Source organism: Pagrus major, chromosome 11 (assembly GCF_040436345.1).
Source record: "Pagrus major chromosome 11, Pma_NU_1.0".
NCBI classification, from domain to species: domain Eukaryota; kingdom Metazoa; phylum Chordata; class Actinopteri; order Spariformes; family Sparidae; genus Pagrus; species Pagrus major.
The window spans coordinates 24,997,977-25,024,058 of record NC_133225.1 but is presented as its reverse complement, the minus strand read 5'-3'; the positions used below and the strand labels follow the sequence as shown (position 1 = coordinate 25,024,058).

General features: G+C 40.3%; 1 protein-coding gene across 1 annotated transcript in view; it reads left to right on the top strand.

Annotated features, from left to right (window-relative positions):
* Positions 1-18,261, top strand: part of cachd1 (cache domain containing 1) — a 95,681-nt gene extending 77,420 nt beyond the window's left edge. The window contains exons 17-27 of the mRNA XM_073475753.1: positions 113-235; positions 871-970; positions 1,076-1,192; positions 2,364-2,524; positions 2,887-2,973; positions 4,928-5,044; positions 5,713-5,864; positions 6,347-6,508; positions 7,451-7,528; positions 8,341-8,442; positions 14,350-18,261. Of these exons, the coding sequence (XP_073331854.1) occupies positions 113-235; positions 871-970; positions 1,076-1,192; positions 2,364-2,524; positions 2,887-2,973; positions 4,928-5,044; positions 5,713-5,864; positions 6,347-6,508; positions 7,451-7,528; positions 8,341-8,442; positions 14,350-14,600 (1,450 nt within the window). The 3' untranslated portion in view covers positions 14,601-18,261. The remainder of the gene's footprint in view (positions 1-112; positions 236-870; positions 971-1,075; positions 1,193-2,363; positions 2,525-2,886; positions 2,974-4,927; positions 5,045-5,712; positions 5,865-6,346; positions 6,509-7,450; positions 7,529-8,340; positions 8,443-14,349) is intronic.
* The last annotated feature ends 7,821 nt before the right edge of the window (positions 18,262-26,082 follow it).

Sequence of the window (26,082 nt, the reverse complement as noted above, 5' to 3'; positions counted from 1 at the left end):
CACACAATCCCAGCAAACAGTTTAACAGAAAAGTTAAACATTTTTCTTCATTTAAAAAAATCCTTTATGTTTTTCTTTTGTCTGCTCCTTTTCCCCGTCTCTTTCTCTGCAGCTCTCAGATGGCTCCTGGTTATGCCATCGCAGTGATGGGTATAGACTTCACCTTACGCTACTTCTATAAGGTCCTGCTGGATCTGCTTCCCATCTGCAACCAGGACAAGGGCAACAAGATCAGGTAGGAAGAGGATGGTTGGCTGACTCTTTTTAATCTTCTGACCCTCTCACTCCCTTCCATCCTTCTTTTTCTTTCTTTGCCTTTTCTCTTGAATGTATTCAGAGAGCGGCTAAACTTCCGTATTACTGAGCAAGACTTAAACTTGTGCAGAGATGGAGAAAAAATGAAAGGGGAAGAAGAGATAAGCGGATTATCACGGCATTCCTGCCGGAGATGTGACGTCGCTGCTGTCTCAGTCCTACATACCTTCTCCAGCTTTTTGTCTTCCTTTTTGTTTTTTTCTTCATCCTTTTTTTCCACCCCCTCCTCTCCCAGTGCCCCGTCTTTCTCCCCTCGTTCTCTCTAGCTCTTTCTCTCTCTCCATTTCCTTCATGCTCTCTCTCTCTGTTGGTGCTCAGGAGCCATATGAAACAGGATTAGCCCAAAGTGGGTGTGGGGAAGAGAGGAGCACTATTTGGCAGAGTGTTTAAGGAATGGAGTGAAGTAGAATGGAGCTGTATTATGCAGGGTGAAGTTGAATTAAGCACTGTGTGAAAAAGAAGGATTTAAAAAAAAAAGTATGACTAATGTAAAATTGCATATATCCAGTCACTGTGTCTGCTGTCTTTACATATACTTGTGTGTGCACATTGCAGGTGCTTCATCATGGAGGACAGAGGGTATCTGGTCGCTCACCCCACTCTGATTGACCCCAAAGGTCATGCCCCTGCAGAGCAGCAGCACATCACACACAAGGTAAAGGACCAGGAACGAATGTACAAAATTGAATTTGGCTTCTTTCTTCTCCTTTTCATGTTTTTCCTTTTCTCTCACACCGTCACCCCTTCTTGTTGACGACAGGAGCCACTGGTGGCCAATGACATCCTAAACCATCCCAACTTTGTCAAGAAAAACCTGTGCAACAGCTTCAGTGATCGCACCGTGCAGCGCTTCTACAAGTTCAACACCAGCATAATGGTGAGTCCGAAAAACTCAGATAACTGATGTCTTTATAATCTACTTGTATCAGATATTTTGTCATTGTAATCTGTATACTCTGAGGTATTCGTTCTATAGACGGGATATTTATTGCTTGTTGTTCACTCTACAGATTGTAAAGCCCTCTGAGGCAATGTGATCTGTGATGTGACTAACTGGATTTATGAATGACTGCACAGACACTCTGACAGTTATACTTAGTAATACACTCCTGGAGGCCCTCATGAGCAATGATGAATATGTGACAGTGTAACACTGCCACCTTGTGGTGATCCTTGGTGTTGCAGCCTTGAACTGTTCCTGTACCAATCCCATTACAACTGCTGTGTGGGTTTGTGTTGTTAGAAAGTCTGAGAGTATACAATCCCAATTTAAGGTTGTAGCTTTTAAATAATTAAGGTACATTTTAGAACATGTTAATAGTATTTAATTGGTGCCTACTTTTAGTTTAACGAGGAGCAGATTTTGTATAATGTCAATAAATCTAATCTGTTTAAGTACCTCAAGTCCCTTGCTAGTCACAGTGTTGCACTACTACTTGAAATATTATCACATTTGCAATATGTGCAAGACCCAACAGCAGGAGCTGCATTTTGTTTTTAAATAAAGATAAAATGTGTCGCAACATACATATTATATAAATAAAGTTATAAATAATGGAAACGTGCTTGTTTGGCACACTACCCAGAAAAAATCACATCATCATCATTTCAAAAAGAAAACAACTGAAACAAAATTCACCATTCCAACTAAAATTGTGACTCATATCCCAGTCGTAATATCTGACAAAAAATCACAAGATGATTTGTTTGTTTTTTCTCATATTAAGCCTTACTAGTGAATTTACTGATGTCTGGTTAATTTTGATGTTTTCAGGAGTTTGTGTTTAGGCTAAAACTTTTCCTTTTCTCTTCTGTCATTCACAATTCTTATTCTTTATTTTGTTTATAATCTTTTTACCTATTTGTTCAGTTTATTTCTTTTCCATGATTCTAGCTGCATGTCTGTTTCTGTGTAGCACACGGAGAGCAATTTAAACCAGAGTCTAATTCCTTGTATGTGTACGCAAACTTGGCCAATGCCTAATGATGTGTTGAAATGTCTCTCTATCACACTCCTCTCTCTCTCTCTCTCTCTCTCTCTCTCTCAGGGGGACCTAACCAACCTGGTCCATGGGAGCCATTGTTCTAAGTACCGTCTGACCCGAATCCCCGGCACCAACGCCTTCGCCGGTATCGTCAACGAGACATGTGACTCTCTGGCATTTTGCGCCTGCAGCACCGTGGACCGGCTCTGTCTCAACTGCCACAGGTCGGTCCTTCGCCCATACATTCATGAGGGATTCACTGTTTTACCTCTCTTTGAGGTGTCGCTGTCTAACAAGACACAATCCTACTGTAATGGGAAAACAGAATTGATGTTTTGCATATTTGTTCAGAAAAGATGAAGATCTGATCATATAATGCTGCAGCAGAGTCATTACAGAGTGTGTGAACTTCATTAACAATCACATCCTGATCCAGCAGAAGCTCAGTTAATGAAATACTGAATATGTGGACGTGTAAAAACATTACTACTTCATCAGAAAACAAATTAAATGTAGCTCATTGTGTGTCATATGAGAATAATGAGAATGTTTCTTACTCTCTCTCACTCTTGGTGTTTTTCTCCAGGATGGAACAGAATGAATGTGAGTGTCCATGTGAGTGCCCCCTGGAGGTCAATGAGTGCACTGGCAACCTCACCAATGCTGAAAACAGGTCAGTGCAAAACACATCTGTGCCGCAATAAATAAATAACATTTATATACACAAAGTCCGCACTGCTTGTGAATATAAGTCAGTCCGCTGATGCCTGATCCTTTTCTTCAGTAAGAGTGGACTGTTGGCAGTAATGTAGCCTGGTGTGAAGGGCAGTCATATCACATAGCACCAGCGCATATAATAACAGAGACCAGAGGAAATCCATCATTTGTATTACTAGGATTTTGCATTCAATTAAAATGCCTCAAACTCCTTTTGAAATGGAAAATGACTTAAGCTTGTTGTCTAAATGTTAATAATATTGTTTTCTCCTTTCTGTAAAGAAGTAGTCAAAAGTACTGGACAGTGGTTGTTTAAATGATTTCCAGAATCTCCTGAGCTTATTAGCAGACAGGTCTGGGCTTCCTCCAGGTGTATTTACAATAAACAATCAACAATTTGGACTTGTGCTGGCAGGCTTTATTGGTGCTTCAAGGACTGTTGTCCGCCAGTGGAAGAGTGCCACAATCTGTTTTGATGAATGGTTAAAGAGTGACCTTTCCTCATTCAAATATCAGTCACAAGGACTAATGATTACCAAGGCAGGTTATAAGAAGTCTGGTCTGTTTTTTTTAAATGTATATAAAGATAGAAACATAAAGGAATGGTAAGATTTCAGCTGTCTTAAGGAAAATGTGCAACTTTGTTTATCCTGTACTTATGTCATATTTAAGTTCATTCACACTTTGCATCTCATTTTGCCCTTTTTATCTGTAGAAGAACTTTATACCTTATTTTTCCCCCTTTCTTTTTTTATTTACTAGTGTCCAAACATGTTCTGTTTGCATTGTCAAGTGTACTTCAATCACTTATAATAATGTACTGAATTAAATTACATGTTTCTGTTTATAAAATGGATTAAAAAAAAAGAAAAAAGAAAAACAAAGTTCACTATAATGCCATAACTTACCACCATCAGTCACAGCCCAGGCAGATACAGTCTCAGAGGTCAGGAGCACACAGACGCTTTCCTTTGGAGGGCCATAACTGAAACTTAATGGTAGGCCACAGGCATAAAGCAAACACCTCTTGTGTTGCATTGTATTTTCTTATTAAGATGCAAGATGGTACGAGGATCCCAAGTTATGTTGGGCCAACTTTGGGCAACCCTGTCATAGGGTGATGTGAATTAGCCGTAAGGAAAGAGACAAATAAGAATGTTCCTCTCAGTACTTGTTTAATTATCTTTCAGGTGATAACCATGAACGTTTTGCCTTAAGTTAAAAATCACATTACAAATTTACATCATTGCACTCTTTATGTTTTATCTATTTGCATCATTAATATGTGAAATATCTCCAATATTAATTCTAAAAGATTTTTTTAACTTGCTGTCAGCAGTATTTAGCACTTATCATTCAATGTCAGAAGACACATTTGCCAAACAAAGTTCCTGTTGTTATCATTTTATCTGCAGATGTGTACGTGCTCCTGCAGACACTCTGGGAGCTGTGTAAATGTTTGTGGGTGTTTCCATATCTTCTGTTTCTTTCATACTATCTCTTTTGTCCTTTCAGTCCTGATCTTGTCTCTCACATCTCTCTCTTGTTTCTCCCATCTCCTTTCATCAGCCGTCAGCAGCCTTTGACAGCACGGCAATGTTTCAAATGCCAATTTCTTCTTTATTTCAGGAAGACATGCAATTATCATTCCTCACTGTCAGATTTTTCCTCTGTTATGTGTCAAGCAGCATTGGTGTTTGTCCTCTAGGAGGTGCTTTGCATAAATTGATGTGCTGATGACATTCCTTTGAGGGCTCATGCTTTGATTTCCTTTTTAAGTCAATTTCACTGTATTTGTGTTTCATTGGATGATCTGGATGGATGTTGTCAGCCAATGAATAGTTTCTGACCAAAATAATGAACTGTGCCTGCACCTTGCTGTATTTTCACCTTGTGTGTGTTATGTACAGGAATCCCAGCTGCGAGGTGCATCAGGAACCAGTCAGTCTGAACGTGATTGATCCCGCTCTGCATGACACCCTGCCCCAGTGTATCAACACTCGCTGTAGTCAGAGATACACCAGCAGGTAACCACACTGAATTACACACCTGTAAAGTACACGTTAACAGCTGTGATGAATAAATCAATGCATGTATGACGTTTATATCAACACACTCTTAGAGAACCATATACCACCAGACATTTGCAACACACACATGAATTTATCATGAGGTATATGGGATTTATTTACAAATAAGTTATAGGGCCAACCATGAAAATGTGATGAACAGCACAGCTCCACCCAGTGGTAACAAATGGGAAGTTTCTTCTATCCCTCATATCTTTTTATTTGCAGGTCACTATAGGAATAAATCCTTTTTTTTAATTTTTTTATTGTTAGTTCACATTTAACACAAAAACATGGCTTTGTGCATGCAGCAGCCAATCTGCTGTATGATATAAAAATTAGCCCCTTTGTCTCAGAAAGATTTGTTACTACTTGGGTCACGTTGAAAAGTTATTTTACGTGTAACCTTGCTGTTCAACATGGCAAGGAGGGTTTAATTCATTCATTTGCACATACTTCCAAAATTATTCGATACAAAGCTGGTTCCTGTTAAGATAACAAAAAAAATCAACAATAACAAAACCAAAACAATAGCTACAAATTAAATGCTATTGAAATAGCATTTAGAAGACGATACAAAAGCAATCAATTTAATACTGATCTCTATATTCTGTGATCTGTTTCAGTGACTGTTTCGGCGTGTTGGACTGTGAGTGGTGCATGGTGGACAGCGATGGTAAGACTCATCTCGACAAGCCATACTGTGCCCTGCAGAAGGAGTGTTTCGGGGGCATCGTTGGCGCCAAGAGTCCCTATGCAGACGGCATGGGACTGCTAGGTGAGTGAATGTGGATTTAGTCAAACTCTACAGAGGTGCCCGCTGTAAGGACATGGGATAACTAGATCCTTTATTGGATCTCATCAGCCCGAGAGTAAAGAAACAAACCAGCAGCAGAAGAAAGTGTAATTATTTCCAGGGTCTTTGGGGCAGTAGAAATGCTCTTTTTGCAGATCACAGATAACCAACATTTCAGATTGATTGAAACTTTTCTGTTGCTTTTTCTTTGCTTCCGTTATCAGCTTTTTCAAAGGGAGAATTGGCAGTCTGCCTGCCGTTGAATAATTTTTCTTCAGCATTTCACACTGATGAAAGAAAAGATGTGAAGTAGAAGATGTCTCAGCGTCGCTGCATGATTTAGGATCTGAGTCCGAGCTGTTTCATGTTAGCTTGCTGTCACATCTAGAGCGGTCTGAAATCTTTTGTACTTTAAATGACCTTCTGCCCATCCTTTTGTTTCTTCCTCTCCCTTTCCTCCACAGATGAAGAGGTGGCGTCTCTGAACATGATCAAGAGCGCCCCTGTGGGTCCAGTCGCTGGGGGCATTATGGGATGCATCATGGTGTTGGTGCTGGCTGTGTATGCATACAGACACCAGATCCACAGGCGATCGCACCAGCACATGTCACCACTGGCAGCACAGGGTAGGACTGATGGATGGAGTCTAATTTTGATAATTAATAAATTGATTAAGTCATTTTTGACAATAACCCACATCATCTCAGAGAGCATTGTGTTCTGCATTTGTGGTGGATTATTGAGTTATTTGCCCACTGGTTGGCCTCAAGTAAACTACAAGAGTAACTCTGTAAAAGCCAGCTGCTTGTATTAACCTTCACATCGGAACATGCTGGCATTTCCTTTAAATATCAACGGAAGACACAAAGTTTTTAAAGCAGCGTGATGAACGAGCGGCGTGTCAAGTGCTGCTTGAGCTAAACAGCTGACATTAGCATCACGTGGCGGCTGCTTCTGCTGCATGATTTGTGTAATTACTCAGTGTTATTGACAAAAACATCAAACAAGATTACAACCTCATTAAAACTCTTGAGTCCAAGTCACTTTCAGACTGATCGTTTGGTAAACAACTTGGGATAGATGGTGGAGAGTGTGGCTGCGTTATCACGAGGCATTAGGCTGAGGAATTGGCTCATAAGTCACTACACTCGGTGTGTGTGTGTGTGTGTGTGTGTGTGTGTGTGTGTGTGTGTGTGTGTGTGTGTGTGTGTGTGTGTGTGTGTGTGTGTGTGTGTGTGTGTGTGTGTGTGGGCCATGTTCAGTCTCTTCTGCAGCTGTACCAACATCACACACACACGATCAAACGAAAGGATAAAAGTAGTGCAGCATGTGTGTCCCTACTGTTTTACAAATTGAACCCTTATACACACATGCACTCACACTCATTATTATTATTATTATCTGGGCAAACGGCAATTCCAGCTGTCACCTTGATACAGATCTCAAATCCATAAGAAAATTATGGTTTTGCATAAAGAAACCCTGTTCACATATAATTCCTAATATATTAGTAACATTGAACTCATCTTGGCATTTTTCTCTTTCCCTTTACCTCCATGCTGCTCCAGAAATGTCGGTGAGAATGTCCAACCTGGATAACGAAAGAGACGAGAGAGATGAAGACAGCCACGAGGACAGAGGAATCAGTAAGTGTTGTTACAGAACATTTAAACCAACAACAAGGAACTTTTAACTGGTTATGAAACCGTCTCAGTCTAATACTGATGCCTCTATATGACATACACAAATAAGCAAGATCCTGAGCGAGAAGATCGGCCATGACTGTATAGTTATTATAGTTGCTCTTAATGCATGTGACAGGGTCAGATTCAGACTTATTCAGGTTGGATAAGTCATAAAAAAGTTTTTGCGGTAGAGTGCTGAGGATGCTTCAACCCATTGAGACCAGATGCAACATTTGTGTGGTTCTCCTTTTAGAGTCTGATGCGACATGAGCCCGCTTTGTATGATGTGACTGGAGAAATGCATTGTAATTTGTTAATGAACATCAGAGCAAAGGCGATAATTTCCAATTAAAGCCAATGTCTTAAGCTTCTGTCTGCTCCAGCGGCAGAGAAATGAAAGGTTTTAGTGAATGATGACAATTCTGTCAAGTTTTTCAGAAAACCCTCAGGTTTTAAGAGTGGTTTCCAAACAATTACTTAGATTCTAGAGTGCATTTTTAATGGGCACCCTAGGTCTCATTGGGTTAAGCTGTCTCACATCCTGAGGAGAGAAGCTGTTCTGTAGTCTGGTGGTACAGTACAGCAGAAAAAAACGTTCTATTTGTTTTACCCTCGTCATCTTTTCTTCAATGGAAGTTGCCTGAATCAACACAAAAGTTCCTTGTAGTCGCTTTAAATAAAGCGTTTGAATGAAGTAATTAAAGTGTTTTTATTTACAGCGCGACAGTGCATGTATCTAATTATGGCCTTTTGTGTGTTCTCTCCACTTTCAGTCAGTAACACTCGGTTTATTGCTGCGGTGATTGAGAGGCACACTCACACTCCTGAGCGGAGACGGAGGTACTGGGGACGATCTGGGACAGAGAGTGACCATGGTAAGAAGTAATAATGTTAATAATGTCTCACACTTATACATAGATCAAGAGAAGCGGAAGTGTGATAATACTGAAAACCACTGTGCACTGTATTATGTCCTATGGTACATCAGCACTGACGGAAAGAGGAAGTGAGTAGGTTGCACCGGAAATGTCACTAATAATGTGTCAAAAACTATTTATATAATGCTTCTTTCTCAGTGGTGGTTGAATAGTTTCTCAGTAGGTTGAGAACAGCGGACCAGTATTTGCCTCCATGTCATGTCATTCTTACACAACAGATAGTTCAGACTAAAATAATCTGGAAAATGAATCATTCACTGGTTACAAAACTGCCCCATCTTGCAAAATAATAGTACGTACCACATGAAATCTGTTGAAATGTTGCCTTGGGCAGCATAAGGATATTATGGTTGGCTTGGTTTAACTCGATGTGTCAGGGATTTAAGTCTCCATTACAACAGGGCTACCTGCTTGAAGTTGTCTTTAACTGTGATGTTTAAAAGCAGCTTCTTTAGTGCTGTTTACTACAGTCGCTCCTACTGTAGTTACTTATTGGTGAAAAACGAAGACACGGCGACAAAATTGATCTAAAAAAGGGGAGAGGAAGCCACCATTTGTCTCTGATTGATGATGACGCCTATCCGACATCAACTCATCCCGCTTGGGGGCAGTCAGGCGCACTCCAGAGATGGTCTCTCTCTGGTGTGACTTGGCACAACTCGCCACATTTAAGCTGGTATTGGTAACCCAAATCAACACAGCATGGTTTCAACTGGTGCGGCCAAAAGTGCCAATGGAAAAGCCCTCCAGGAAAGTGTACATATTCGACCTGATGTAACTGCTAGATGTAGGAAGAAGGCTGGTTTACTTTGTGTTAGCTTCATCCTCAGTGAGCCAGGTCCAGGAAATGACATGAAATAAAGTTAATTTCCTCATCTACTGACTACATTATAGAACATAAAACCTTATTCATTTAATTTTGCTGATCAAATATCATATTTGAAGCGTAGGAATCATCTTTTTATGATCCAGTTCTCTCTCAGTTCTTTGGCAGGGCTTCAGCTCCTGGCTTGTTCTTGTCATTATATCACAGCTCAGTACCTTGTTTCCTCTCCTCTCCAGCTCTGGGAGAGTTGCTCATGCTCACTGTAAGCGCTTGTAGAACTTGTACGTCTGACACTCGATGAGCGTGGATGGACAGTTTGCACCCACACGGGCTCTTACCACCTACATATGGCATCACTCCACTTCCTGGCAATGAGTGCCTCCAATACTAGTTGCATAACTGATGATGACAGGGAAAAACAAGGATGAAGAGAGGAGAGTGGGCTAAAGTGAAACAAAGACACGAGTGAGAGCTTGTCAGCTGCACGCTGCGTACAGTAAAGCCGTTAAATCGGGGCAGATGAGATAGAGCTGTGTGGAAAATTAGTTTTAATTAGAGTTCATCTTTAATGACTCTGGTGTTATGTTCTCTGTAATCCATCTGTCCTGCATAACATATTTTCACCACAGAGTTGCAACTATTAATCAATTAGCTTCAACTATTAAATTAATCTCCAACTATTTTGATAATCAATTAGTCAGTTTGAGTGATGTTTTATTAAGAAGCAAAGTCAAAATTCTCTGATCCAGACTCCTAGTTATGATTTTTTTTCTGGTCTTTTAGTCCTCTGTGATAATAAACTGAATATGTTTGGGTTGTTGTCTTTGGGAAACACTAATCATTTGCTAGACAAAACAACCAATCAATGAATCGAGAAAAATAATCAGAAGCTCAATCGACAATGAAAATAATTGAGTTGCGAACATAGTTTACAATCCAGAATGATTAAAAAATGATCCTTTATATCAAAGATATGATTTTATCTAACATAATTTTTTTTAAGGAAAAGTGTCAAATAGATTAGTATTTTTTTCAGGCCGAACGTCATTCATGAAGGACACCACTCGATATTACATGATGTAATATAAAAAAGGTGAGCGCAAAACACAGTGAATCATCAGGGCAGTCTGGAGGAATGAACAGAAAAAGATGTTTCACATGTTGTATAACTGGGGATGGCGAAGGAGAAAACAAGAGAACAAGTGGAGAGATATAGAGATGCAAAAATGATGAAAGAGGGGAAATAAGAGCGAAATGTAAGGCCAAGAGGACAGAGACAGAGAGGAAGATGAGTCTGAAATAATGGAGCGAGGGGGTGTTCGTACGTCAGGGATTTAAACAAATTCATCACCAAGTTGAGGCTTCAAAGTTGCTGCTCCTCTCTGCATGGTCAGAGGTGGCCTCCTACTACCACTAAGCACTCACTCACACCGCTGCTGAAGGGCATGATGATACACACACATACACATACACGCACACAAGCTACATGCAGGTCGCAGAAGATAAGAACATCAAGTCTGTTAAGTGACGCACACATACTGTAGAGTGCTGGTTGGCAGCACTGTTAGATTACAGGAAGTGGCCAAAAGTATCCATTTAATAATGAATACTGTATGTACTGAATACATGTAATCACCACGGACCCTAACATTATACAGTTTGTGCTTGTACTTGTGACTGCTATGGACAGTATAATTGATATCTAGAGAGAGGAAGCAGCAGATGACATGAAGATTATAATTATTTCTATCTTTCATCTTTCAAATAAAATTCATGTTTAGAAGTCACATACACCAAGTCAGTAAAGTTAATCTTGACACCAAATTATGTCAATATGAAAGGAAATCCATATTTAATAGGGAAATTTGTATCATTTCTGATTCAGGCACTCTGTTAGAGACCTCAAAGATAACATTTACTTTGTATAGACGGGTAAGAGCAACACTTATTCACTTTTGTGAGAGTTAGATATAAAATTTTACCACAGTAGGTCAAAGCAGCCACGTCAACAACAGCAAGAAGATGAAGAGGGAGAGAAATTCCCCAGACTCCCTGATAAAATTGCTCAATTTTGTGAGTTGTTGAGATAGAAGACACTTTATAAATGTTGTGAAATGCAGTCTACAACAAATTCTGAATTATGTGGGCCTTCTCGTAAATTCGGCTTATTTTATACATTAAGTTCTTTCTTTCTTCGTGTTAAAAACATTGTGTCAAGACGCCCAATGCCAGGCGTGAACTGCTGAGCTGTCGCCTTGTGATCGGATCACCAAAGACGGATGTTAATATCAGGGATAGACAGCTTCAAAGTTTTTAATAATGCAGCACTGTGAAGATAGACACATCTCACTCATCCACATGTCTGCATCACACAATTTATCAGATGCTGCAGCCCCCTCAGCACCCCTAGTTCCCGTGTCCATGGTCTCAATGCAAAATCTGTAGCTACAGCCAGCAGCCAATTAGTTTAGATAAGCGAGTTACTTCCTCAGCCAAGAAATGCTGTACACTGGCACGAAGCACACATTAAACCACAAACTATACTTAGGTTTTTGTACAAGTTAAACAAATGAGATGTAACGTGTTAATTAGTGAGCTTTAACCTTTGAGCAGAGCCTGTTTCTGGACTTTAACTAACTGGCTGTTGGTGGTACTCAAAGGCATGAGATTGACATTGATCTTCTCATCTAAGTCTTGGTGAGAAGGTAATTAAGTGTATTTCAATTGTTGAACCTATTCCTTGAAATACAGGCATATTAGTCAACAAGTCATTCAGTTAATTGCTCTGTCTTTTAGCTTCATAAACTGTCCTGGATTTGTTTCCAGGATGTAGACTTCTGTCTTTCGTCTACCAGCTGTTAAAAGAAAAGTCTCAGAAATCTCACAGGTCCAATCATGATAAGGGATTTGGACTGACTGTCTCCAAGGTGCAATACCATGGTAGTTTACCCTGTCTCTACGCATCTCTTGACATTAAGAGGGATTTTCTCTCCTCACCCGGTGCAGCTGCAAACTGTGAACAGTACACAGTTAGCTGTAGTCCTGCCTCAAACTCCGGCTCTCGCTGTGGGGGAAAGAGGGATAAACTGTGCTGAAGTTGGCACCTTCCACGTCTGGAACTTCTTTGAAGTCGCCATCCCTCCTTTTCCTTTAATCCCTCCCTTCCTCCTCTCTCCATCCCTCAGCCACCCCCATCTTTTTCTCTCTTTGTCACCCCCTCTGCTCATTCGTCTGTCTCTCCTTTTTTTTGTAAGCTTTATTTCATTCAATATCAAAGCCCGGCTAATCTTCTGAGAATCAGCGAGGGACATTTCTGAGCAAACTTCTCAGTTTGACTCAGGATTTTGAGACACCTCAGCGAGACATACAGGACATTTACTACTTTTGCATTGCATTACATATACTTAACCCTCTATTATATGTGAAGATATGACAGGACATAGCTGAGCCTTCACAGTTACAAATCAGCGATGTTTTAAACCGCAGTAAATAGTGAAATCTGTTAATCGCTGTATCCCTAGTTTAGATGTTTAACTGTTCGATGGGGTCGAGGAAAGGTTGTTTGAGATCAATTTGACACAAGGCGTCACAAACATACACACATACTTCGACCTAACACCCTCTTCCTACATGCTACAGACATATGAACCCCCACTGACACACACCTGCTCACAAATCACTCGGTTCAGTATCTGTGGAGCTTTAATGTTTCATCATCCTAAATGTCAGTGATTTTTCTATAAATACAGTCATTGAGGCACTCAGGCTCACAGGCTTATTTGTTCAACTGTAAAAACAGATTGATGTTCATGTTGTGTAGCGCGTTGCTGGTGTCACTTCAGAATATGAAGAAAACGGCACTTAAGGAATTAAAGGAAATGAGCTTATTTCCAAATCAAACACCCAAATATTTTTTATAGTGAGACTGTGTGTTTCAGATGGATTTCATGGCCCTGAAGGTGCCGAGGCCCACTCAGTAGGTGATGGTTTATGTCGAATTTGGGTTCAAGTGAAAAAATTAAGCAGAGTGAATAAAACCCAGTGTTTCTTAATCATCACAAGCCTGAAGGGAAATCTGGCCCTGTGTACATTTAAAATAGTCTTTCATCAGTAGAATATATTAAAATATTGGTCTCTTTATGTTCATGTTATTGATTTATTCTCTGACCCAGTAATTCCTTTCCTCTATGACAGCAGTACTGCCCTCCCACTGCTCCACTTACCAATGTATCCAAACTGCCATGTTGGCTTATGTTTCTGTCTCCTCAGGCTGAACGTATGTGCAGGATGTGTAGGGAAGTGGTCATAAATATGCATGCTCCTTTTGTGTTTTTTCAAATTCTATGAGAAAGCTGAAAATGAGGAGCAAGAATGCCCAGTAGGGATATTCAGTTGTCGATGTGCCATCAAAGAGCCTGTACTGCTTTCAGCAGCATTGTGTTACCCTCTATTCACATGAATGTCTCTGTGTTGAATGTGTGACTGGAAGGCGTCATTTGCTGAGCAGTTTCTTTCATGGTGTCATCCCACTTCTTTAAAATGTTCCGCAGCTATGATGTACTGACACAATAATGGTTCAATTCTTTACTTTTGCTTTAACACCTCAATTAATGGCAGAAGAAGTAGAACAGCATATAAAATGATGTTGTATTATGTCGCACTTAAATTTTTTTATCGAAGTAAAACTGTTGGTGTAGGGTTTCAGTGGAAATCTGTAAATCAAGAATGTTTTGTTAACAGTTTAGTTTGGATAAAGCTTAAGTATAAGACATTTCTGTAATCATTTTTGGCTTGTGATCCAACTTTCAAGCGATAGTTAATATCTCTAAGCAGCTGAGCAGAGGCTTTCGCCCCCTGCCATGCCTGGCCCTCTGTAAACATCTTTTGTTTTGCCCCCTAGCAGCACAAGTTACATATTGTACGTTTAAATCACTTAAATGATTTATTTTGTACAAGGGAGTTGTCAGAGTGACAACGAGTGCAGTGATACCAACCTCTGCCTGTTTTTCTGTCTCCAGGCTACAGCACCATGAGTCCACAGGAGGACAGCGAGAATCCACCCGGAAACAACGACCCGCTCTCAGCCGGCGTCGACGTCGGTAACCACGATGACGACCTCGACCTGGACACGCCTCCTCAGACGGCCGCACTGCTCAGCCACAAGTTTCACCCCTACCGGCACACGCATACACACCACCACCCGCTGCACACGCACTCGCACCACCTGCAGGCTGCGGTCACCGTGCACAGTGTGGACGCAGAGTGCTGATCTCCGGCACAGACATTCACCCTCCTGCCAGGGATGGAACTTTTTTTAATCAAAGACTATTTTTAAAAACGTTTGTGCTGGATTAGAGAGCGCACCATAGGTACTGTGAGTATGGACGTAGGGAGGGAGAAGCCCCAGCTGGACTCGAACCCACAGCGTCATGGCTGGGACCTCCGCCATGAATGGATGTTTAGCTTAATATGGGTATTAGCCTCACGGTCTCATTGTGCCAACATCTCCATCTCAACCCTTTTTTTCCAAACCCAGTCCAAAATCTGGCAGGTGTACACAGTTTTACCAGAATTGCCAGAAAAAAAAAATCAAATGGGATTATTTTGTTTGTTTTCTGAAGGAACATTTGTAAGAGCACACATCAACCTTTGGGAGCAAACAGTTTGAGCCGTTTCATTGAAAAGAGGATACAACTGGACCCTTAAAGCCTTGTGAGAGGACAAACGTCTTCATTTCCATGTGGAAGGCCAGAGCAAATACTTTATAGGACTGGAGGATAATCAAATTAACATAGAAATGTAGATGCTGATTGGACCCCTTTTAGCTCCTTATGTTGGATCCTATCATGGACTCTGTTAGAGCTTTACTCTCCGTGGTTCTGCAGATTGCGACTCCACAGTTGGTTTTCTCTGAAAGTTGTTACCGGCCTTACACAACGTGGTTTTGGGAAGATATTTGGACAGTTTCAGTGTCTGTGGACTTCAAAGTAGTCACATAAATATTGAAAGACACACTTCAAAGAAGAAAAGATTATTTTTCTACTATTTATTAAAAGAGGTAGATTTCGGGCAAGCAGCTGCAGCTAACACAAATAAGAAAGTAGTTAAGATAAATGAAACATACCGACCAACTTCCTGTAACTAATGCTCATATTTAGGGCTCATTATTTTCAGTTTTTGTTTCCGGAAAGTCTGTGACTGCTTGTGTTTATTTAGAAGTTTAAGAGTTTAAGAAGAAAGGACTTGGGTGCATAATCAGCGGCTCATTTTCTTTCAATTTTTTCTTCATTTTCTATCACCAGAAGCATATTTCTGAGCTATTTTGTCCATCAGAGCGTTTTTACTATATAGTGAGGTGACAGCGTTTCTTCTTCAAGCAGGAAACACTTTTGGATGAGCAGAGACCTTAAAATCGGAGTCAAAATCAGATCTGCTCCTTCAAAAAAAAAATCCAGGTATCTTTCGGTGAATATCGGTAAAAAACAAAAACGATGAGCCTTAATCGCATCCTGTGTCAGAGCAGTTTGGACAAGAAGTGGTCTTTTACATGTAGCACATTTTTCTCTCTGCATTCACGGTTCTGATCACTCAGGTCTGTGTGTTCTTGTAAGAATTGCTGTGCAGAAACGTCCTCATTCTGGACATGGAGGCAGCCAGCTGGGGATGGAGGAGGGACGAGGGAGTCTAACACCAGCAACACATTCCCAGCTTTAGGCACTGCTGGGGATTTGGTGTGTGAGGATAATTGGGGACCCTCACAGAGGTCCTTGGAGATTCTCAAAGACTAAAAGCTGTCCCCGTAATCTGAGAAAAAAAAACATTTTTACCCTAAACTTTTTGCCTCTGAGGCCAAGCTGATACTGTGTGTATGTTGTGGTTGTGTGCTGGATTTGGTGCAAAACGAGCTGAATTTCCAGTGATGCCCAAGATGGAGTCTCCCTCTCATTAAGGAGAGTGAAAGAGGGAGAGATGCTGCTGTTGTTGTACAGAGGTTACACCCATCTGTCGGCTCCTCTGTGGTTAACCACTCAAAATGTCTTTTTCTACAAATGTCTCTGGTTTAAAGGGTAATTCCACCAATTTTACACATTAAAGTACAGGTCTTGGGGAGTAGTCCTGTGCAAAAGTAGTATGAAACTTTTTGCATCTCCAGAGGTAGCTGCATGTAATCTGATAAATTGCCTTCAGTGATGGCACTCAGTGGTTAGGTTGCATTGTGGGTAATGTAGGCACAAGGTTTTGTACTCCTATAACAGCTAAACTCCTAAAAACAAATGATCAGAATCGATACAGCAGAAGCAGAAATATCACCTTTTTTATTCCACTCATTCTTCTTCCTTTTTTAAAACATGGTGCCTACATTACCCACAATGCAACTTGGCAACGGCTTGACATCAATGGGAGGCAATTTATCAGATCACATGCAGCTTCCTCTGGAGCCACTACTACTTTTTCCACATATGCAGTAGTACTCCTCAAGACCTGTAAACACGCTTTAATGTGGAAATTGGAGGAGTTACCCTTTAACTGTAATGTGTGTGTGTGTGTGTAAGAGAGAGAGAGAGAGAGAGAGAGAGTGTGAAGAATGATTATCCACCTGGAACATTTTCATTGAATGCATTATTGTATTTTTTTTAAAGATAGTATTAGAGAATTATAGGTGAAATTATTATGATCGAGAAATCCACTTATTTTTATTCTGATGAAGAGTCGCTCGACCCGATCTGTGCTGCGTGCATCTGATTGTTCACTTCAGTGTGGCATCCATTTGTGTCTGGGTGCAAAAAATGTTTTATTGTTTTTCAGCAATTCTTTATGAAGTGTAAATACAGAATCACAAATAGCTATTAATGTCCTGTACACTCCATATTTTTTTATGTTGGTAAGACATGACGCTCAGATATTTGGGTTGATATTTTTGAATTGTCTGTTCACGGTGTCTCACTATATTTCTGATGCCTTGGATGTTTTGTTTTTTCACATTGTTTTTATTTTTAGGTCCATATTGGATGGAAGTCAGTACTTGGAAAAACTAATACACACTTTTTTTGAGAGACTTCTAGTTTTTTAAGTTTTATCTTGTGTCTTCACAATGTTAAAGAAAGCTCATTTCTCCACGAACCATTTTTAGATTTTTAAAACAAACAGTACTACAACCGTTATTTTCAGTAATGACCAAAACAGCACCACTGTAGTGGATTCAGGGTTTACAGTGGGTTGCTGTAAGCTGTGCTATGGTTCTGTTGCTACTTAAGACTGTCAGCCATATTCATATACTGTTATTTTAGTGTGTTTGTCACTTGAGCAGAATATTTACATTTGCACACCCAATGTGAGCTCATTAAAGCTAAAGCTGCAGGAGTGCTAAATAATTTGATCACAACGAGGTTTATCATCATCGTTATGCAATCAGACCTTTTTCTGTTGGAAGATTTATTTACCTGCAGTCATTTGTAGCACAAACAAATCAAAGGTTTCCTGTTTGTCCCCTCATGGTGCATCATCTTGGCTCAGTTCCACATTGAAGCAGTCTTGTAGCGTTTCAGGGCAGTTTTTAAATCAAATGCAGTCTTGCGAGTATTTTTCGACGTGTGTGTTTCAGCAGATTTTTTTTTCTCCAAGTTGAGTTTGTTGGTAAAAGCATTTTTTTCTGGAGAACTTTGAAACAGTATTTACCAGCTGTTGTAAACAAGTATATGTGTGTGTGTCTGTGTGTGTCTGTGTGTGTGTGTGTGTGTCTGTGTGTGTGTGTGTGTGTGTGTGTGTGTGTATACAGAACACTCTGAATCGCATTAATTAATATACTGAAGGAACATGTGTACATCAACCCCCTCATGTATCATATAAAGTTATCAGATTGAGATTTATTGCAATGTGAATGTGATAAAGTCCATTTTACACTTAAACTGTCTGTCTGTTATTCACTGTCATTTAGTCTTGTCATTTTTTCAAATGAATCTACACTGAATGCTTCAAACTGCTGCTGCAAAGCTCATTGGGGTTTAAATTTAAAAGTATTGTGCACTTCAGGTCACCTCGGAAATGTAGACAGGTGTTCTTTACATTTTGTTGTCATAGCAGGAAAGGCACAGGTGTCAGAAAAACCTCCAATACAGCCTAAAGTGCTATACCACCTTATTTATTAGTCCCAAAACAGAACCCTGCTATTTCCCAGCAGCGTCCTGTACACCCAGTAGGGAGCTGTCAGATTTGAACAAATCTGACCCAGGCCATATTACAATGCAGACAGACGTGACTTGCATTTGGTCCAAGTCTCAAGTAAGTCCAAAGTCATTATTTCTTAGACGAGTCAAGTCAGATCACAGGTTGTGTCAAGTCGAGTCCTAAGTCACACCACTGCTCCTTAAGATCCTGCGGTCTTACCTGCAGTATCGGGTCATTTAAAAGAGAAAAGCTATTGGTACCTGCCTAATAATTATATTATTGGCCAATTTATCTAACCTGTTCAAAAAGTATAACAATTAATTGAAATTGTATGATTATTACTGATATCCAGTGAAATAAATATAATCAAACAAAAAAACATAACAAATATATTTATTAATTTATTCTCAAGAGAAAAAGTCCGTCCTCATCACTTTCAAACAGTGAAATACTGACAGCCAGTATTTTAAACAAATGAAAAACTTAAGCAAAAACATCAAATGAACAAGTTATTTGAGTCATCGTGTCTCAAGTCGAGTCTCAAGTCGTTTATTTTCTGTCAAGTAAAGTTGCAAATCATCAGAACAGTGACTCGAGTCGACCCAAGTCCAAGTCACAATGGCTTGTGTCCACATCTCTGCAGCAATCACATCCCATCCATACATTGTTAATAGTATTTTTTTATGTAGCCTCTCATATTTTTTGTAAATATTTTATATATATAGCCTATTTTTATTATTTTCAAACGTGATGGTATTGGATCGGTATCGGTGTCGGAGGGAAAAACAGAATCAGAACATCCCACTGAAGCTTCCCTTTGTGTGGTCCACTTGTTTTCTCACTGGCATTGCAAAGGACACCCGAATGGAATGGAGCCATCATCAACGTTATTACCTACACCTGTGCTTTTTTTGCTTTGACACAAACTGTTGTGAAACATATATACAGGTATCCAGTGTTGATTTAACCTGTAGAGCTATAATTATGTATTTATGCTTATTTTTTTATTTATTTTTTTTAAACCTGGGACACATGATCTCCACAAAAACTGGAAAAAACTGACATGCTGGCGCTAAATTTGTTAAGAGGTCGGTATGGCTAACATGTTAGCCAACAATTGCCTGGAGATGATATAATTGGAGTCCCGTCTCTGGTCACTTGATGAATGTAAGTCCAATATTCACTCTTCTTTTAGCTTAAGCAGCTCATGAGAGACAACATTTACAGTTTACTATCTTTCGACTCTCTTTAGCTTCTGAATTAGCGCTCGCAAGATGTTGGGGTTTGTTCACCAGCTAGCTAACATCAGTCTAGCTAACTTGATATTTGTTCTGGTGCAGTTGGCATTTGACCTGATGTCGCACAGTGAAACTGAATACTGTTTCCAAGAAATATTTGTGCAGACAATATCAAGTACAAAATACAGAATTATGCAGAGCTACAAACCAGGTGAGGTGAACACACACCCACACACGCAGAGACTCTTAAATACAAAAGTCTTTTAAGCTTGAACAAGTTGTTTCTATGATTCAGCATTGTTGGCAACTGATCTCACTTCATACAAACATTAAGGCAAAAAAATATTGTCACTGTACATGTAAAGGCCCTAAAGCTGCTCATGGTGTTTTTCTATTGTCAGTTGTCCTCACTGTCGGAGGTCATGGAACAGGTCACCCGCAAACTGCCTCACATGCAGTAAGCCAGGAGATTATATGTAGGGGATTTTGTGTGTGTTGTTTTAATACCTGGTCCACTATTCACATTCACTGACAGCAGAGTAATATCTTCTGATGTCTCTCGCCCGTATTATTCTCTCTGGTTCACGCAGGGACATTTAGGACACCTACACTCTGAGACGCTGCTCTTCAGAGGCTTTTGGCCTTGTTTGGAGGGGAGTATTTTTACATGTGTAAGTGTCTGCTTCTGTGTCTAACTGGGATATTTGTCTGACCCAGTAGTAGGACACTATTTTTTTAATAGTAAGATCCATATATGCCAGTGTCCACCCTGTCGGAAGTTTACTTGATAAGTAAAATTAAATTAATATATTCTGAAAATAACTGCAGTCAGAAAAATTGACCAACTAGAGGAAATGGGGCATTTCAGAGTAAAATGGTCATTCTGCACTTAGCTCCACAAGAGGCGCGTGTTCTTCAATGTATTTCATGCTGTTGGGAGTAGGTCATGCCATTTGTGGGTGGGGGAAGAATAGTGGTACATACTGCCTGGGAAGACCCTATTAGTTATTTATGAGGCCTTTCTGTACAGTGTTTCCTGGGGGAGCCGGGAAACAACCACAGATGGAGAGACAACATGGTCCTGAGACAACAGACCGCTTTGCTTTGGTTTTCTTTCTACTTTTAGAGAAAAAAAAAATGTTGCATTTTAATAGACAATTTGATGTTAAAGTTAAAATCACTTGCACCTTGTCAACCCATTTACCATCTGTTAAAGGTGCAATATGTAAGAATTCACATTGAACAAACAAAATGAACTAACATTATCAACTGAATGTAAAGAAACAACAGTTATAACGTTAGGTCAAAGACGTCTGCATTGTGGTGCAAAGGTGTCTACTGATGTTAGCATGCTAACCGACTAGCTCCGGCCCGTTCTGTCTCATAATACCATTCTGTTCCTCAAGAGAGTACGATAGTAGAGTTAAGGCCCCAGGAGTTAGGTGCTGATTCATGCCTGACCTCCCTTTGGCTCCTCACCTGTCCTCACCTGTACCCACCATATCTTTGTCATCCCCAAAGTCAGAGTTGTGGTTGGAGCTACTGTAAATCACCTCGGTACTGTACTCCGTCGTCAAAACCTCCTCCTGCCGGACACTCCATTGGAACTCTGTGCTCCAAGTCCAAGCAAAGCTCGCTATTATTATGATAGCTACACGGCTAACTAGCTAACGGCAGCTACAGTTAGCAGCTACAGTTCTTAAATATAGTAAGTACACAAACATTTCCACTAAAAAACAAACAAACAAACAATTATCTGATCGTACTAACAAGTGTAGAGCGTCCAGCAAAAGCATGATATATCGCACCTCTTTTTTGCCATTGTCTAAAAACTATTAAACCCCTGGGTGCAGTGGGGGGAAATGGGCACTGTGGTTCACTTTAAGTCGATTCCACACATACACCATACTACTGTGATAAATACTTATGAGTGCACCAAATCTAAAAGCTGAAAATACAGTGACCAGCTTTTAAAGGAAGTGATTTGTTTCACCACCAGCATTTGGTTTCAGTTTAACATTCAGTTGCTCATAGCAACCACTACTGACTATGTTCTCAGGCAGTCTGACAGTTTTATATTCAGCTTTTTGTCAATTGTCAAAAGTCTTCTCCCCCAAATTCCTTGTAAGAGCATATGTTCTTTTAATTCCTATTATTATTATTATTATTATTATTATTATTTTAGCTGTTTTGTGAATGTTTATTTGTAATTTGCTAGTTCTGTTTATTGCTAACAAAGCTAGCTACTATACTAGCCATCTGGCCGTTGTTAGAGGTGCAACATGTAAGAATTTTAATTGAAAACATTCAAAAATTAAATATAGAATGTGAGAAAATAACAGTTTTACTTCATGACGTACAGTGAATGCACTGTGTTGCATTCTGTGTTGCAGAGATATCTCCTGAAGTTAGCATGCTAACCAGCTAGCCCTGCCCCATCCCAGCTCAAAGCTCCAGTGCTAACAATAAAGACACCAACATTCCCCTGGTTCTACTCCTAGCTGCACAGCTAACTGAGCTAACTAGTGACTTGTTATTACTATTATTTAATTTGTTTTTTTTAACAGTTTTACAATTGCTTCCAATGAAAACTACAAACACCAGCCACTGTGTCAACCTTTTATAGAAGAGCACTTAGCAGAGAGAGAGGGGAGAAGATGAGATGGTACATATCTGTGACCTGTTTTTAAAGAATGGCATCTTCAGTAGGAACAAACGAGCTTGGGCACAGGCTCTGAAAGAATTAATAGTGGGACAAACACATTGTTGGTTTGTCTTTTCAGGTGATTTGTTTGTGATAAAAATATGTTCATCAACTTTTCTGGTAACATTCTGACCAAGCACTGAAGGGCTGTACATTTTTATTGTCCAATTCAGTACTAAGAAACTTTAATAATTGCACTGCAGGAATGTGTGCCGAGCTTTAGTGGACTCTTGTTAACATGAGGTTCACCAAATAAATGTACTTCATTGTTGTACAAGTGTTGTTAACCTCTGTTTCACGAGTCCTATTTTAACATTCCACAGAGACGGGACAAAGTTTTGCTCAGATCGTCACAGTCATAGCTATCGGAGCAGCTCAGGAGTTTGTTATTCAGGCACAGAAAGAGACATGAATGATGATGAATGAACGATAGAACAGGTGAGCATAGGTGGTTTCTAGAAATGTACTAAATTCCTGAAGGTCATAGATTACAGCTAGGTAAATTGTTTCTCCTTGAGTTGGATAGTGAAAATAGAGAGGGGCACACTGGGCTCATTTACAAAGCATCAGCTGGGAAGTAGTTCAGCACTGTTGAGAGCTGAAGGAGAGAAGGACAAGCTCTGTCCCCATGTCTCTGTCTGCCCGCCCGTCATCATGTCCCATAAACCTTATCAGTTTCTCGGCATTCATTCATACCTGCCCTACATGGCCCTGTCCCTGTCTCTTTTTCATTGTACCGCTCCCTCTTTCTCTCAAGCTGCCTGCTGCTCCCTGCCAAGGAAACGCTGTGAATTAGAGCACTGAGCTCGGTGTCCAAGCACCCTCGGGTCATTTCAGTCAGTCTTTGCTCTGCCAACTGGTACAGCAGACATGCACTAGCAGCATATTTTATACAGTCCAGAGTCCCAGTTTCCCAAACGCATCTTAGTAGTGTAATCATCTTAAGTCTTGCATGCAAGCAATTTATAGGACTTTGAAATCCCTTTGACAGACAGTGCTTTCTGTATTATCATGTGGGTTTTGCTAAGAACATGTCGAACAACTGACGGGTGAAGACATTAAAAAAAAAAAGTACACATACACAGGGAGCACTTGCATTAAAATAGATACAATTTTCTCATTACTGACTCATGCTGGCCACATGAAAGTAGTTTCCCTGATGCACTGGCGAAGAGGTATGCTTATGACTTCTGTAATTAGGACATGAATTGGACAGGGAACTCTTGTGCATACTGTCCCTGTGGCTTCAGGTCAGCTGTTTTTAGTAGGTCACATGTCCCTTAGTCTCTTCTATGCTTCAAGAGGAAGGAAGCCACGCCATCAGACTGCATCTGAGATCATTTATGAGAGCGCAGCACCGGCTCACAGTCCATTTTCACATCTCCTCCTGCGCTCTAATCAAGATTGCAGAGTGAGAAGTCCATAATCACACTGCACAATCATACAGGAAACACACGTGTATGTGCTCACCGTCAACTCCCACGCACAATGAACCGCTTTGCCATTTAGGTTTCACCCCTTCCCTCCCTCCCTCCCTCATCCCTCTCCTCCCCTCCCGTCCTCACGCCTACTGAGCTCATCCCAGGTGCCTGCTTTGCCCGTTCAGCCACTCTGCCCACCCACGCCCTCACACTCTCAGTCCCAGCGAGCGGCGGCAAACGTTTTCCCGCTTTCTTCTTCTCCTCTCTACTCCCACCCACTCCAAAAGGCTGTGAATCACTGGCTGACACGCTGATGCACCAGCAAGGCTCTTGTGTTTTATATGGAGAGGGACTAACATCTCTTTTTTTTTTGCCTTGGCTTGTGAAGCATAGCCCATTATGATGAGGTTTGACTTGCAAATAGGTAAAACACTTTGAAATACACAGTTTGTGTAACTGTGCGAGGCGGCTGTAGGCTGATATGAGTTAATGCACGCGTGTACATGTGGTGTGTGCGTGTGTGAGTGTGTTACAGTGTGTCTGTAATACCGTGCTGGTATGCGTTTGTGCCGGGGGACTGAGAGAACAAATTAATTGTTCTCTCATGGAAACGTTGTTTTGCACTTAGTGGAGTGATTCATGCGTCTACAAAATCAGCCTGTGCAAGTGACAGGCAAGTCCTTGCTGTCTTTTTAGTGAACCACTGCTCAATGATTCATGTCCCCCAATCTGTCAGCACGCACGGACTATTGTATGAGCTGCAGTTAGATCAAAACGTGAATTCTCATGAAAGTTTATGTATCTTTTGTTTTTGCTGATCGCAATTGGACATAAAACATTATCTTGCATTGAGGATGAACGTTTGTCAGGAGCCCTTCTCACTGATAATTTTGAAGGAGGAGAGTTTGTGACTTGGATTTGTAGCACATGAACGAATATATAAGGGTAGAAATCAGCCTGCTGCTCAGGAGTCTGAGATGCAGTCTTGTAGCGGGAAGTTCAGCCCCAAACTGTCCATTAGGCGTGCATCTAACAATTTATTTCCTGGATTAATCAAATAAAAGGTTTTTCTATAAAAATTTCAGAAAAAAGTGCCTATTACAAATTCCCGGAGCCTAAGAGGATCCTCAAATGTGTTGTTTTGTCCCTCCAACAGTAGTCTGACACAGTAGTGTGGGGTGGGGTCAATGGTTCAATTCCTGACCCTGGCAGTCCACGTGGCTTGTGTTGTAGTGCTTTGAGTGGTCACTAAAACTAGAGAAGTGCTATGTTCACCAAAATACAGTCCATTTGCAGTAAGGTAGCAAGTCTGCATGTTTGAAAAGCTGGAGACTGGTGTGCATAAAGAAATTACTAAAATAATTAACTGATTATCAAAAAAGTTGCTGCTTTTGAATAGAGCTGCAGTAATTAATCAATTAGTTGTCAACTATTTTGGTAATTGATTAATCAGTTTAAGTAATCTAAGAGAAAAAGCTTCTTAAATGTGAATATTTTCTGTTTTCTTTATGCCTCTGTGGCGGTTGACTGAATATCTTTGGATTGTAGGCCAACAAGACACGTGAGATGTCATCATGGGCTTTGGGAAACACTGATCAACATTTATAGGCCAAACAACTCATCAATTCATTGAGAAAATAATTGACAGATTAATGGACAACAATGATCCCTAGTTGCAGCCCTATCATTGGTTACCTCATTAATTAATCAACCTATTGTAAGCTGGTATCAATGCCTTTTGGAGATTAAATACACTCACCAACCACTTCATTAGGAACACTGTTCTTTCACAAAGCTAACAATTTTGCAAAAGTTCTTGTTTTGACACTGTCAGTAGGGTAATAATCTACTTTATGTTTATTACTGAGGTTGTGGAGTTGTGGGTGGTGGTGTTGTACTGGAGTGCATTATATTCAAAGGTTCCTCTATCAGTGTGCCACTCTCACGTATGTAAATAGGGTAGACAAAATATTAGGAACACCTCACGATACTATGCAGTCCAGTTCAACGACCGTGTCAATCAAAATGTAATGTTATTATTTTTGTATAAACAGAATTCATGGCAGAGCTGCTGTATTCAATCACTTTAGACTGTACAAGTGCACCCAATGAAGTGGCCAATGAGTGTGTGTCCTTCATACAGGTTTCATTATGGTGAGAGAGAATCTGTCATCTTTTCATTTACATGTTTGTGACGTGATACTAAATTAAATCAAACTGATA